The sequence below is a fragment of the Tupaia chinensis genome, unplaced genomic scaffold, assembly GCF_000334495.1.
Source record: "Tupaia chinensis unplaced genomic scaffold, TupChi_1.0 Scaffold000258_1, whole genome shotgun sequence".
Classification (NCBI taxonomy): domain Eukaryota; kingdom Metazoa; phylum Chordata; class Mammalia; order Scandentia; family Tupaiidae; genus Tupaia; species Tupaia belangeri.
Window position 1 is genome coordinate 2,128,606 of NW_006159738.1, and position 15,567 is coordinate 2,144,172.

General features: G+C 51.1%; 2 protein-coding genes across 3 annotated transcripts in view; one reads left to right on the forward strand and one right to left on the reverse strand.

Annotated features, from left to right (window-relative positions):
* MORN3 (MORN repeat containing 3) overlaps positions 1–5,381 on the forward strand; it is a 22,879-nt gene extending 17,498 nt beyond the window's left edge. Inside the window, exons 3-6 of one of the 2 annotated variants that reach the window (XR_003549516.1) lie at positions 170–329; positions 4,217–4,401; positions 4,619–4,814; positions 5,113–5,381. Coding sequence is in view for 1 of the 2 variants with exons in the window: in XM_006149291.1 (XP_006149353.1) it covers positions 170–329; positions 4,217–4,401; positions 4,619–4,699 (426 nt within the window). In the remaining variant the exon portion in view is untranslated. The remainder of the gene's footprint in view (positions 1–169; positions 330–4,216; positions 4,402–4,618; positions 4,815–5,112) is intronic. The other variant, XM_006149291.1, reaches the window with a different exon arrangement.
* Positions 5,382–12,647: 7,266 nt separating this feature from the next.
* LOC102475070 (calcium release-activated calcium channel protein 1) overlaps positions 12,648–15,567 on the reverse strand; it is a gene marked incomplete at its 5' end in the record, with an annotated part of 17,021 nt that continues 14,101 nt past the window's right edge. Inside the window, 1 exon segment of the mRNA XM_006149347.2 lies at positions 12,648–13,646. Coding sequence (XP_006149409.2) covers positions 13,038–13,646 — 609 coding nt within the window.

Below are 15,567 nucleotides of genomic sequence, written 5' to 3' on the forward strand. Positions count from 1 at the left end.
GGGGGGACGATGGGCTGCGGGAAGGCAGAGTGGAAGGATAGAGAAACACACAGCGTGGGGCGCTCTTTCAAGACACGACCCCTCGCTGGGTCGCAGGGCAACGTTTCGGTGCCCGGGAAGGTCGTGGAGTCCGGGGCGCTTGTGAACAGAAACACTTGGGTGCTTTCAGGGCTACGGGATCCAGTTTTTCGGACCCAAGGAATATTACGAGGGTGAGTGGTGTGGCAACCAGCGCAGCGGGTGGGGCCGCATGTACTACAGCAACGGCGATATCTACGAGGGCCAGTGGTGGAATGACAAGCACGACGGGGAGGGCATGCTGCGGCTGAGTGAGTGTCCCCACCCCAGACGGCCACGCCCCCAGCAGCTCCTGGCCACGCCCACCAAGACGGGCCCCGCCCAGCGCCCCCAGGTCCCGCTGGCGGGCCATGCCCTAGATGTCCGATGTCAGGTGGTCCTTCCCCTCCCCATCTGGCCACGCCCATCTGACCATGGCCTCGCTGTCTTGTGGAAGAGGACCCCATGACTGCCCTTGGGGAGCTTATATCCATTTTTTAAAAAAAAATTAACTTTATTTATTTACTTATTTACTTTTTATTTTGGCCAGAGAGGAACAGGGTGAGAGATAAAGAGATAGGGAGAGAGGGAAAGTGAGAAAGCAAGCTGCCAGGTCTGGGACTCCAACCGCTGTCGGCAATGTGGGAGTCCAGCGCCCTTAACCACCATGCCACCTGCCGGCCCCAGGAGCTTATATCCTACCGTGGAGCCCCACAGTAAACATAGGTGAAACAGTTTCTTAAGGCCCTAGGAGTCACAGGCCACACCGCACAGCACTGAGCTCATTTAATTCCCAGGATAATCCTGTAAAAGGAACTCGCCCCGTCTCCACTTCACAGTGCACAGAGGGACAGAGAGGTGAAGTCACTCGTTCAAGGTCAAGCAGTCTCTCTTTGAGAGGTTAGAAGTGCTAAGGAATTCTTAGGAAACAGGAAGACATGACAGAGGAGTGGGGGCCAGGAGGAGGGAGAGGGTTATTTAGCTTGACTAAGGGCCCAGGAACGCCTCCCTCAGGAACTGACATTTGAACACCTCAATGGAGGCCTCAAGGAAAAGGGGCCAGCTTTCGTTGAGCTCTGGAAAGAGCGACTTGATGAGAAGTCCAAGTCTGCTTGGGTATCAGCACTTAGCACCCAGAGTGAGGTGTTTTTGTTTGTTTTTGAGAGGTTTTTGCTATAGGGCATGTGTGCTTACCAGAAAGAGACAGACGGAGACAGAGAGACAGAAAGTGAGAAATCACCCCCCAAGGGGGATGACCACGCCGCAATCCCTTCTCCTCCATTCTCCTCTCGGGATCTTGGGCACACACAGGCACCAGGCGTGAGTTTAAGCTGAGGAGTCCAGGACTCAAACCACAGTTGACTACATGGGAGTCCAGCGACATAGCCATTATGCCACCTGCTGGTCCCCAAAGTGAGTTTTTTAAAGTACAAATTAGGGGGCTTGCAGGTGGCGTGGTGGTTAAGGCACTGGAGTCTCACATGGCCGACGGATCAGAGTCCCAGACCTGGAGGCTGAGAATCATGCTGCGTGCACGTGCCTAAGTGCCCAAAACCCCAGGACGAGGGTGGAGGAGAAGGGATTGTGGTGCGGCCATCCTGGCTCTGGAGTGATTTCTCACTTTCCTTCTCACTGTCTCTGGTGAGCACGTGCACATTATGGCAAAAACCTTTAAAAAAAAAGAAAAAGGTACAAATTGGACCTCATCTCTACCCTGTTTTCAACCCTCACGTGGTTCCCTGTTTCCTTGAGACTGAGTTCAAGGCCCTTCCTGTGGTCTTTGGGGCCCAGCGCGTTCTGGTCCTGCTCCCCGCTCAGTGTTCATCCACTTCTCCCTTGGCCGGGACCCTCTTCGGTTTCAGCCCTACTAACCCTCTTCTCAGCTCTCCCTCACCTACTGCCCCAGGCCCTGCACTGCTGCTCCAACTTCGGGAATGCTTTCCCCTCGATCTGCGAATTGTTTCCTTCTGTGAGGCCTCTGTCCACCCCGCCTAAAGCCTAAAGCACATTCTTCACATAATTTCCAGCACCCGCTTCCTTTCCTTCTTAGCACTGGTTTATAATCTTGGAGAATTTACTTGACAGTACCAGGGCCGCAGGTTGGTATGGTGGCTACGGGTGCTAGACTCCCACATGGCCAACTGTGGTTGGAGTCCTGGACCTGGTGGCTCGCTTTCTCACTTTCTCTCTCTCTCTGTTCTTCTCTGGTTAAATTAAATTAAATTAATTCTTAAAAAAGAAAGAAAGAATAGTACCCATTTCACAGCAGTGGTTGGGGAGTAGATGACTGGGTCTGGGTGAAGTGCCTACGACAAGGCCTGGCCCTGCTTGGCTTTTTGTAAAGCTAGTAACACGGGGGTAAAGCTACCAGCAGTTGGCGTAATGGCTATGTCGCTGGACTCCCATGTAGTCGACCATGGTTAGAGTCCCGGACCCGGTGGCTTAAACTCATGGCGGGTTCGTGTGCATGTGTGTCCAAGATCCCGAGAGGAGAATGGAGGAGAAGGGATTGCGGCGTGGCCATCCCCCCTGGGGGGTGATTTCTCACTTTCTGTCTCTCTCTGCCTTTCTGGAGAGTGCACGTGCCCTATAGCAAAAACCTCTCAAAAAAAACAAAAAAACAAAAAAAACAAAAAAAAAAACAAAGCTAGTGGCATGGTCCCTCTAGACTGATCTGCATAAGGGCAGGGACTAAGTCACTGTGTCACCCACTGGGCCTGGGACATAGTAGGTGCTTTCAGAGCCCAGTCTCCTGAAAACTCAAGATTCTAGCTGCTAATGAGCTTCGGCTGAACTGAGGCACTGCGGCTGCTGGGGAGGGTGTAGGCTTAGCCCCTCTGCTGTCACTCTCAGTCCCCTCCCCCGTCTGCCTTCAGTGAACTTCTACTATTTTTTTTTTTAAGAATTATTTACTGGGGACCAGCAGGTGGTATGGTGGTTAAGGTGCTAGACACTCCCAAATGGTCAACCATGGTTCGAGTCCCGGACCTGGTGGCTTGCTTTCTCACTTTCTCACTCTCTCCCTTTGTATCTCTCTCTGGTCAAATTAAAATAAATGAGTGAATAAATACTGTACTGCTGGTCCCCACATCTACTATTTTTTAAGAGGTTTTTGCTTTTAGGGTACGTGTGCTTGCCAGAGAGACAGACAGAGAGACAGACAGAGAGAGAGAGGGAAAGTGAGGGAGGGATGGCCATGCCACAACCCCCTTTCCTCCATTCTCCTCTTGGGATTTTGATATGCACACCTGCCCAGCATCATTTCCAAGTCTCTAGGTCTAGGACTCAAACTCCACACTGGGCCACGTGGGACCTCGCCTCCCATACCACCATGCCACCTCGCTGGCCCAAGATCATCATTTTTCTTTCATTTTTTTGAACATTTAAAAGTACCTTTTCTATAGATGCTCAGAAACACAGGAATTGCTTCCCAGACTGCAAGTGTTGCATGGAATGATGCTGCTGGCAGGAGTGAAGAGCATTAGTGATAAAATAAATTTAATTTATATATATGTATATATATAGTATATATATATATATATGTACATATATAAAGAGTTATTAATTTTATTTATTACTTAAACATTATTTAAAACATTTCAACTAGAGAGATGCAGAAAGAGAGGGAAAGTGAGAAAGCAAGCCACCAGATATGGGACTTGAACTATAATCAGCCATGTGGGAGTCTAGAGCCTTAACCACTATGGCACCTGCCAACAGTCCCTTTGCTTCCATTCTCCTCTTGGGATTTTGGGCATGCATGTATACGTGCCTGGCATGAGTTTTAAGCCATCGGGTCCGGGACTTGAACATGATTGACTATGTGGAAGTATAGCGATGTAACCATTACACCCTCTGCTGGTCTCCAAGTGTATCATTTCTAGTGACTTGGACTCAGAAGCCAGCCTACCCAGACTCAGATCCAGCCTCGAGCTCTTCCTAGCTGTGTGATCTCAGGCCATTTGCTTAACCGTGCACAAAACAGAGATAATGAAGCTGAAGTCCTCGGGTACCGTGTGCTCAGTGGTGCCTGACGTGCACTGACGTTACGGGCATAGCTGTAAACAGCGAGCGGCAAATGCCAGCTGCCGGGGCCCGGGCTGGTGGTCTAGCTGGGTGAGCTGTGCCTAGCACCCACCCTCCCTGTCTCTACCCCCAGAGAATGGGAACCGCTACGAGGGCTGCTGGGAGAGAGGCATGAAGAATGGGTCAGGGCGTTTCTTCCACCTCGACCACGGCCAGCTGTTTGAAGGCTTCTGGGTGGACGACGTGGCCAAGTGCGGCACGATGATCGACTTTGGCCGTGATGAGGCCCCTGCGCCTACCCAGTTCCCCATTCCTCAGGTGGGCAGCCCTCGCCAGGGCCCTGTGGCCCCGCCCAGAGAGAAACAGAAACCAGCACCCCCTCCCCGTCACGCCCCACCCTGCCCGTCCAGCCAGGGAACAGACAAGGTTTTGTTTTCAGCTGGGGCATCCCCACAAGGCAGGCAGCAGCGGCCCACAAGGCGGGCAGCCTAGGTTTTCCGTTCTCCCCACGCTAACTCTCCTTTGTCCCCTCCAGGTCAAAATTCTAGACCCCGACAGTGTGCTGCAGGAAGCTTTGGCCATGTTCAAGAAGACAGAGGAGGAGGAAGGACAGTGATGCCGGGTGAGGGGGCAGGCGTGTCTGCCGCTCCCTGGGAGGTGGAGGCAGCCCTGGGGCTGGAACAAGCAGATTCCTAGGGTCTCCAAAGTGCTCAGGTGTGAGACCAGAGAGGGTAGGTGTCTTGCCTCCTGCAGTAGCTGGTCTTTTTTTGGGGGGTCTTCCCCTCCAAAATCCATTTCACTAAAGACCAGTGTATCCCAGTCCTGCCCCAAATTTCCCCTTCACCCTTGCCACCTGGGTTGGAGGCACTTGCTTCTAGATACCCTTGAGTAAGGGGGTTGGCCCTGGTTCTCCATTTCTGCAAATTCTGTCCAGTGGGCCCTTGTCCAGTATCCGTGAGAGTTAAAGGAAAGGGCATCGGTCCAGCATCTCTCAAACGCCAGCTCCCACCACCTCCCTTGCCCCCGCAGAGAACACTGAAGTTTCAGGAGGAGCTCAACTGTGTTACCCAACTGCTCAGACCGGTGTGGCTCCTGCTGCAGGGGTGAGCAGTGACTCTGGGCACGCCCTTGGCACCCTTCGAGGGCACCTCACTTCTCCCAGCACTAGATTGTTCTTTACCAATAGGGGGGCCAGTGCTTCTCTCTCCAGCTGGCCTTGGGGACCCTGTTGTTCTGGCCTTCATTCTATGACCTCATCCCGAAGTGCGTGAGAATAAAGGAACAACCTGGTGGCGTGAGCCCTGGACCCGCGGTATGAGGACGCCGGTGCACGGGGCTCAGGAAGCACTGTGGGTAGGGAGGGGAAGGTAGCCCTGGGGAATGCAGACAGCAGTTCCAGGCCTCTGACCCTTTGAGAAGCCCAGAAGGGGCAAGCCTGCATCCTGCTGCATGGGCCACTTGGATGAGACGGAAACCTGACCTGGCTTCACAGCCTAGCAGGGGAGCTCTCGCCCTGGGAAATTCCGTGGGGGCTTTGTTTTATTCCCTTAAGCTTATTTATTTTATTTAGAGAGAGAGAGAGGAGAGAGGCATCCTCAATAGTGTCTAGTCATGCTGCGATCCCTTTCCCCAGGCCTCCACTCCTCTAGATCCTGGGCAAGTGCCCGCCTGCCCAGTGTTTTAGGTTGACCCAGCCAGGGATCCAACCTACGTCAGCTGTGAGGCTTCCAGCACACGACTTCCTGTGTCACTGAGGCTGGGCCCCCGGGGAGCCTTCGAAGCCATGAACACCCAGGTCCCATGGCCAGAGGTTCCCTTCTAATTCATCTGTGGTGAGTCCTACACGTTCAGAAAGTTTCCCAGGTGACTCTGATGTCCAACTGGGGCCGAGAACCTCTGCCAAACTGGCTGTGACCCCAAGCAAGTGATCTCCATTTCCCCATCTGTAAAATGGGTCTCAGGAGACCTCACCAGAGTATTTTGAGGCTTTGATAACAAAGCCTTAAAACTGGATTGCAAACCAGATACCCAGGAAGAGCTTTGCAGAACATTCACCTGGGCCACATCTCAGAGGTAAGACAGACTTGCATAAAGGCAGGAGCATGAGCTCTGGAGTCAGGCTGCTCGGGTATGAAGCCCAGAGCTGTGTGTTCTTGGGAATGTCACCCAAACTATTCTCCGGCTTCCTCACTTGTAGCAGGGGACAATAATGATCCTGACCACCCGTGGTTACTGTGGTTCGTTTCCATGCGGATGCAGTATGGCGGTGGCTCTAAACTAGGTGCAATTTTGCTCCATCCTTCCTGCCCCTAGCTCCACAGGGACATTTGGCAATCTCTAAAGATGATTTTGGTTGTCACAGTGGGCAGGGACGAAGATGCTGGCCTCTAGTGGGTAGAGGCCAGGGCTGCTGCTGAACGTTCTGCAGTGTAAACACATTGTGAAAGAGCTGGAGCAGCAGGCAGCGTGGCGGTGACTGCTGGACCTCACATGGCTGACTGCACAGTTCAAGTCCCAGACCCAGAGGCTTGAAAAACATGCTGGGTGTGTACTCAAAATCTTGAGAATGGAGGAAAAGGGAGGTGATTTTTTCTTTGATTTCTCTGCCTCTCTCTGCCTTTCTCTAGCAAACGCACACCCTATAGCAAACTGTAATAATCATAATAATAAAAAGGCCAGCCGGTAATGCAGGAGCAATGCAACACTGATCCTAGACCCACAGAGGAACATCCCACGTTCACATCCCGAGGCCTCCCTGAGCACACCAAGTGTGCTCACACAGGTGTGCCTTTGACCCAAACTGGCTGAAGTTGGGGAGATCGTGGCATGAAACTGGGGTCCCTGGGGGACCAGCAGGTGGCATGGTGGTTAGGCTCTGGACACTTACACATGACCAATCACTGTTCGAGTGCTGGACCTGGTGGCTTCCTTTCTCTCTCTGTGTCTTTCTGGTCAAATTGAAATAAATGAATGAATAATTAAAATGAAATAATTCTTTTTAGAAAAAAGAAATTGGGGTGCTTGACTCTCTCTCTCTGATAGAAGAAATAAACAAACTTATATAAAACAAACAAACAAAAACAAAAATGAAGCTAAAGACTGGTTCAGCCCTGTTGATAGCGTTGATTGAAAAACCCTGAAACACGGCGATGTTCGTAAAGCCCTTCACGGGTGCCTGACACGTGAAAGCTCAGTAACTGCTCACTGACGTCACGAGGTTCTCTCTGGCCCTAAACTGTAGGCAGCATGGCCTGACCCAGCGCATGGTTCTTAGTCTGCACCTCTGACGCCAGGAAACCAAGTCTGGCCACCCTGGGCATAGAACTGACAGTAGCGACCACACAGAGTACACCGGGCTCCAGGCCTTGGGCCAAGGGCTTCATGGCTCCCCTTCCGGGAACCAACGGCCTATGCGGTACCCTATGAGTGCCATTTTAGAGGTTCGGGGAGACTGCTGGGCTTAAACTGGGGTCTGTCTGCTTTTAAGGTACAGAAGAGTGTGAGAAATGTGTGTATAGAGGGCTACCTTTTTTTTTTTTAAGAAAGACTTGGGGGACAGGATAGTAGATGGTAGTGGTTATGTTGCTGGACTCGCACAGCCGACCACAGTTCCAGTCCTGGACCAAGCGGCCTAAAACTCACCCTGGGTGCGCGCGTGTGTGTGCGCACATGCACCCGAGATCCTGAGAGGAGAAAAGAGGAGAAGGGCTTACAGCATGACCATCCTCCGAGGGGTGATGTCTCACTTTCTGTCTCTCTGGCGAGTGCATGTGCCCTATAGCAAAAATCTCTCTTTAAAAAAAAAAAAGCAGACTCTGGGGAGAGGGGGCTTGCTTCCGTATAAAATATGACTTGGTAGGAACACAATACACAAGCAACAATACTGTCTCCAGGGAGAACCAGGACGGGGGACGGGGGCGGGAGAGCGACTTTTCACTGTTGTATTTGGAACCATGTGCATGTATTATCTGCGCAAAATATAAATAAAACTGGAATTAAAGAGACTGTGCTCTTAACTGCTGGTGTTTGGCTAAGTTGCCTGGGTGTGAGAATACCTGGGGTGCTTGTTAGATTCCAGAGACACACCCAGGCCAATTTGATCAGAATCTCTAGGGAGAGGGCTTGGAAACCTGCATTAGGCCAGTGGAGCTGGTGATTCTTGGGCAAGTTCAGTCCAAAGAACCAAAGACTCCAGGGTCTGATCCAGGGTCTCGGAAGTAGGGAGGTGGCTCTCCTAAGGGAAGGTATGAGATGTCCAGACCTTCTCTGGGGAGCAGCTGGTTTTCCAGCTAGGGAGGTTTTTGCTATAGGGCGCACGTGCTTGCTAGAAAGACAGAGAGTGACAGAAAGTGAGAAATCACCCCCCAGGGAGCTGGCCACGCTGCAATCCCTTCTCCTCCATCCTGTGCTCTGGATGTTGGCCACACACAGGCACCCAGTGTGTGTGTGTGTGTGTGTTTAATATTTCTTTAATTTTATTTATTCATTCATTTTAATTTGACCAGCGAGATGGAGACAGAGAGAGAGAGTGAGAAAGCAAGCCACCAGGTCCAGGATTCGAACCATGGTCAGCCATGTGGGAGGGTCCAGCGCCTTAACCAACACGCCACCTCCTGGTCCCCCCAATGTGAGTTTTAAGTCACCGGGTCCAGGACTCAAACCGCAGTCGACTTTGTGGGAGTCCAGTGCCGTAATCATTGTGCCATCTGCTGGTCCCAAATAATCCTTTTAAAATAAAAAAGAAAAGCCAGGCACGCACATGCATGTCCAGGGTTCTGACAGGATGGAAAGTGGAGAAAGGACTGTGGCATAACCAGGCCCATTGTGTGGGGGGGTTCCCTTTCTCTGTCGTGCACTTGTTTAAAAAAAAAGGGGGAGGACATCGGATTTAAAAAAAAAGTTTTAGGGAAGTCTCTTGGATCTACAATGGGAAGACACGCTCCAGGCCTGTCAATGCCCTACCCAACTTTTGCTTCAGCCAGAGCTAAGCCAATTTTTCTGTAGACCAAACCAATCTTTCCTAAAGTGACCACATATTGGGTTTCGGGGACAGACTGAAATCTCAAGTTCAAGAACCTATGGGGGGACTTACGGGGACCAGGGTAAGTAAGTGAAGCTGGACTGGCATGAGACAAGAGAGTGGTGAGGACTATGGCAAAAATATGTCATGGGAGGGGGCTGGCAGGTGGGGCATGGTGGTTCAAAGGCGCTGGATTCTTACATGGTGGACCGTGGTTCGAGTCTTGGACCTGGCGGCTTGCTTTCTCACTTTCCCTTTCTCTCTCTCTGGTCAAATTAAAAAATAATTATAACAAATGGAATTAAATATTTTTAAAAATATGCCCTGGGAAAAGGGTGGCTGCAACCCAGCTCCTGCTTTGTTAGTGTGTAAGAAAATGGGTGGGATCTCAAAAATTTTTCAAGCAAAGCCAAAATGAATCACAAGATTTTTGTGAGGGCCTAGGCTCTGGGCCAGACTTTGTGAATCCTGCCAAGTGACTTAACTTCTTTGGACATTAATTTTGTCATCTGCAAAATGGAGATAAGAATAGTGCCCACCTTATAAGGAGGCTGAGTTAAATTTAAATCCACACATACTGCTTAGAACAGCATCTGCCAATAGTCAACTCTTATTTTGTTTTAAACGGATCCCAACACATCACACTTAAATATCCCTGCTCTATAGAATGTGTAACCTTATTGTAATGAGAAACATCAGAGAAACCAAACTGAGAGAGCATTCCACAAAACGACAGGCCAGGACGCTTCAAATATGTCAGTGTTGAGGCTAGCAGGTGGCATGGTGGTTAGACACTGGACTCCCACATGGCCGACTGCGGTTCAAGTCCTGGACTGGGTAGCTTGCTTTATCACTTTTCCTCTCTATCTCTTTCGAGTGTATGTGTCCTGTAGCAAACTGAAAATACGTTAATTAAATAATTATTTTAAAAAGAGAGGAAAAAAGTCAATGTAATAAAAGACAAAGGCTGAGAACTGTCCCAAATAAAAGGACAGAGATGTGACAGATCATTGTTAACACATGATCTTGGGTAGGAAAAAGCACTACCGGGAAAGGCATTCTTGGGACTAGTGGGAAAACGATGTAAACATGAGCGTTATACGAGATAGAATTTGATCAATAAATTGTGGTTATATAAGGGAAATGTCCTTGGTATTAGGAGGAAGTATTTAAGGATAAGGACCATGATCTTTTATTTTATTATTTTTTTCGAGAGGTTTTCACTATAGGGCACGTGTGCTCGCCAGACAGAGAGAGAGACATAGAGACAGAAAGTGAGAAATCACTCCCCAGAGGGGATGGTCACGCTGCAATCCCCTCTCCTCCATTCTCCTCTCGGGATCTTGGGCACGCACGCACACGCGCCTAGCATGAGTTTTAAGCCACTGGGTCCAGGACGCAAACCACGGTCAACTACGTGGGAGTCCAGCAACATAGCCATTACGCTAACTGCTGGTTCCCTTTTTTCTTTCCAATTTGCTAGAGGGTGCGTATGTGTGTCAGAGAGAGACAGAGACAGAGAAGGAAAGTGAGAGAGCAACCCCGGGAGGCATGGTCATGCCACAATCCCTTCTCTTTCATCTTTTTGGGATCCTGGATACACACGCACATGCACCTGGCATGTTCTTCAAACTGTTGGGTCTGGGACTCGGGGATCCAGTGCCTTAACCACAGTGCTGGCTGGTCCAGGACCATGATATCTTAACTAACGCATGTGGCTAAGGCCGGGGTGAGACACAGCCAATAGCATCACTCTCGTTTTCAGTATTTGCCAAATCACCTACTTGCTGGGGGAGACATCCTACCTTCTCGTTTCGGCTTGTACCGTAAACAAGTGTGCTTTACCTGGTCTACTCGGTGTCCTATCCCTCACAGTTTTGTGCTTCTTGTTGGGGATTCTGCTTTTCGAAATGGTCTCCAAGTGAAATACAAGAGTGCTCTTCCTAAGCACAGGAAGGTTCTGATGTGTCTTACAGATCTGTCTGTCAGATAAGCATCGTCCAGGCGTGAGTTACAGAGCTGGTAGCAGTGAGTTCACTGGTCATGAGCCAACAAAATAAAGATGTTTATAAACAGAAATACACGTACGACACGGCTAGTAAGTGGTTGGCAAAAACATCACGACCAGAGGCTGACAGGAGCCCAAGCATTTCCCGCTAGGAGCAATGGCAATAGCCACAAATCCAACCTTCACCGTGACTTTAGAATAGAACTAGCTCCAATAATAAGGAATGACTGTGGGCAGGGGCCAGCAGGTCCCAGGCCTGGCAGCTTGAAAAATACACCAGGTGTGTATACACGTGTGCCCCAAATCCTGAGAGAATGGAGAAGGGAGTGTGGTGTGGCCGTCTCCCCTCAGGAGTAATTTCTTTTTCTTTTTTCTTTTTTTTTTTTTTGGAGAGGTTTTTGCTATAGGGCGCGTGCGCTCGCCAGACAGACAGAGACATAGAGACAGAAAGCGAGAAATCACCCCCCAGGGGGGATGGTCACGCCGCAATCCCTTCTCCTCCATTCTCCTCTCGGGATCTTGGGCACACACGCACACGCGCCCAGCGTGAGATTTAAGCCACCGGGTCGGAGACGCGAACCGCGGTCGACTACGTGGGAGTCCAGCGACATAGCCATTACGCTAACTGCTGGTTCCCTTTCTTTTTTCTTTTTTAAAAAAAATGAATTTAATTCCATTTGTTGTTATTATTTTAAAATTTGACCAGAGAGAGACAGAGAAAGAAAGGGAAAGCAAGAAAGCAAGTCGCCAGGTCTGGGCCTCAACCCGGGGTCAGCCATGAGGGAATCTAGTGCCTTTAACCACCACACCACCTGCCAGCCCCTTATGGTGATTTCTCACTTTTCCTCTCTCTCTCTCTCTGGTGAGTGCACATACCCTATGGCAGAAACCTTAAAAAAAAGAAATGCCAGGGCAGGGCGGGCAGCAGGGCAGTCGTGCCATGCAGCGTTCTGAGGCTCGTGCACATGTGATGACTCCGGGATCGTGCCCACAGACCTCGCTGAGAACCCAAGGTGTGCAGATGCCCACGATCAGGACTGACTGAGGGCGGAGGTGGGTGATGGTGTCATGACCCCCACTGGGGTCCCGTCTCTTTTTCACACCTATGGAATAAAGGAAAAGAAAAAACTGCATACACATTTCAGTTCTTATTCATGGAGCATTTTAGCAAGACTGAAATTTCTCAAAATAAAATGTTGAAAAAAAATGGGGCCAGCAAATGGTGTAATGGTCATGTTGCTCGACTCCTACGAAGTTGACCACGGTTTGAGTCCCAGACCCAGTGGCTTAAAAGTCATGCCGGGCGTGTGTGGGCATCCCCATAATCCTGAGAGGTGAATGGAGGAGCAGGGATTATGGTGTGGTCATCCCCCCTGGGGGGAGGGGGATTTCTCGCTTTCTGTCTTTCTGGTGAGTACATGTGCTCTATAGCAAAAATCTCTTAAAAAAAAAAAAAGAAACGGTTGTTAAAAATCTTTGCTTTAACCCTGACCCAGGGTACCAGTAGCCCAGACCCAATAGACATAGACACGAGGAGGCGGTGTCCCTTCTGAGTGTATTTAGGTGTCCACACGCACGCACACGCACTCGACACGGAACGAGGTGGAGGCCGAGATGGAAAGGACAGGAAGCACCCAGGCGGCACTGGCTCGGGGAAGAGGAGGGACAAAGGGCGCGTCTGTCCCTAGTCTGGCTCCCACCACCTCCGAGGGAGGTGGACCAGGAGCTGGAAGAACAGGAAATGCTTATTCTCTTAGAGGACAGTTTCAAAGTGCAGGAATTTCTTTTTTTAAAAAGCTTTTTCCCTCCACTCTCCGTGTTCCCCATGAAGCCCAGCTCCCCTGCCAAGCTGTTCTAGAGGCTGGGGCAGCACGAGGTCATAGGGAAGGTAAGGCCACAGCTCTGAAAGGCCCTGAGCGCGGGGGCTTAGGCATAGTGGCTGCCAGGCGTCAGGGGGTGGTCCCCTCTGTGGTCCAGCTGGTCCTGCAGGCGGGCGAACTCGGCCAGCTCGTTGAGCTCCTGGAACTGTCGGTCCGTCTTATGGCTGACCAGGGAGCGGTAGAAGTGGACAGCGAAGACGATGAAGACCAGGCCGAAGGGCACCATGATGGTGGTGGAGGCGATAGCAGCCGCCTGGCCTGGGGTGATGTCGCCGGTGGGAACACTGACGTTGGCAACAGCTCCGCTAGCTGGGGACTTGCTGGTGGGCCGCGGCTGGCCTGGCTGCCTCTTGAGGGGCAAGAACTTGACCCAGCAGAGCAGCACGACCTCGGCCAGGAAGAGCAGCGTGCCGATGACGGTGGAGAAGGCCCAGGCCAGCTCGATGTGGCGATGCATGCGCTCGTGGGGCGACTCCTTGACGGAGTTGAGGTTGTGCACGTTGCTCACTGCCTCGATGTTGGGCAGGATGCAGGTGCTGATCATGAGTGCAAACAGGTGCACGGCCACCAGCACCGTGGTGCAGGCGCTGAAGGCGATGAGCAGCCCCGGCGGGTAGTCATGTTCAGCGTCCAGCTGCACCTCCACCATCGCCACCTGGAGGGGGACAGGTGGGGTGAGTGACATGACAGCCCTAGGTCCCAGCTCTGTCTGTCAGGCTCTAGAACTCTCTGGGCTCTCTGAACCTGTTTCCACATGCATATGGGGCTTAAGAAGACCCACCCACTTGGGGTTGAGAAGTGGCAGAAAGGGCTGGTAAAGGCAGGCTTAGTGGGATCAACAGGAGATGTGGGAGTTCAGGTGCTGGACTCCCACATGGCTGACAGCAGTTCAAGTCCTGGACCTAGCATGTTGCTTACTCGCTTTCCCTCTCTCTGTCTCTGGTGAGTGCACATGCCCTACAGCAAATTAAAAATATTAATAAATTTAATTCTCTTAAAAATAATTCTTGTTTTAAAAATAATTATTTAATTGTATTCATCATACTCATTATTATTTTAATTGAACAGAGAAAGACACAGAGAGAGAAAGGGAAATTGAGAAAGCAAGACACCAAGCCCAGGACTCAAACCATGGTCAGCCGTGTGGAAGTCCAGAGCCTCAATTACCACGCCACCTTCTGTGGTAAATAAATTAATTAATATGACCAGAGAGAAACAAAGAGAGAGAAGAAAAGTGAGAAAGCAAGCCACCAGGTCCAGGACTTGAACCATGGCTGGCAATGTAGGATTCCAGTGCTTTTAACCACCACTCCATCTGCTAATCCCAAATAATTATATAGATTTTTGCTACAGGGCACATGTGCTGGCCAGAGAGACAGAAAGCAAGAAATCACCCCCCGGGGGGATGGCCACACCACAAAATCTTCTCCATTTTCCTCTCGGGATCTTGAGCATCCACGCACACTCACCTGGCATGAGTTTTAAGTGCCCAAAATTGCGAGAGGAGAATGGATTGTGGCATGGCCATCCCTCCAGGGGGTGATTTCTCACTTTCTGTCTCTCTGGCAAGAGGGCATGTACCCTATAGCAAAAAACAAACCACACCCAAAAAAACCCCAAAAAACCAAACAAACCTTTCTCTCTCAAATAAAAAAAGCAACCACCAGCCACTACCCTTGTTCGTCCCACATTCTGACAGCTACGCAGAGGCTTCTCCTTCATGCCCTGCTCTGGGGACAAGGAGCAGGAGGGGGCTGGAGAGGAGAAGCCTGCCCAGGTCCATTCTGGGAACACAGATGCCCCTCACCCCCACCAGTGAGGAACCAAGAGAGGCTTCCGGGAAGAGAAGGCTCAATCCTAAGGCAGCTGGGCGGCCAGTGAGCCCTGGGGCTGTCTCCACCTGAGCCCTGGGGTTGACGCACTAGCTGCTCCCAGTTCCTGGAGCCCTGCAGGTGCAGGGTCACTAGGGCCAAGCTCTGGCCACCGCGCCTGCTCACCTGAGCCTTGCAATTCACCCCCATGAGGAGCTAGCTCATCAGATACAGGCTGGGAGTCGTGGGCAGCAGGCATGCTGCCAGGGTCTGCCTGTGTGGGCTGAAGGTATTAGGCAGTGGGCACTGATGGCGTAACATATCCCAGGTGGCGACTCGAGAACACATTTGTTGACTGTGGCAGGCTGGGACAGGATGACTGGTGCTGGTCTGTCCACCAGCCTCATGCCAGCCTGACCCACAGGCAAGAACGCCTGCAGCCTGCCCGAGCCCGCCTGTCCTAGGTGGGGGTGAGCTCTCCTTCCTCACCAGCTCTACCAGGTTGCCTGGCTTTGAGCCCTGACCCCTTTGCCCTTTATTAGACTGTGTAACTGGGGACCAGAAGGTGGCATGGTAGTTAAGGTGCTGGACTCCCACACTGCTGACTGCAGTTCAAGTCTCAGAACTGGTGGCTTACTCTCTCTCTCTCTCTCTCTGGTGAGTGCATGTGCCCTGTAGCAAATCTTAAAAATAATAATAAATAAAATATTGTGTAGCTTTGGCAAATCCCTCAAACTTTCTGGGCCTCAGTTCCCACCTCCATAA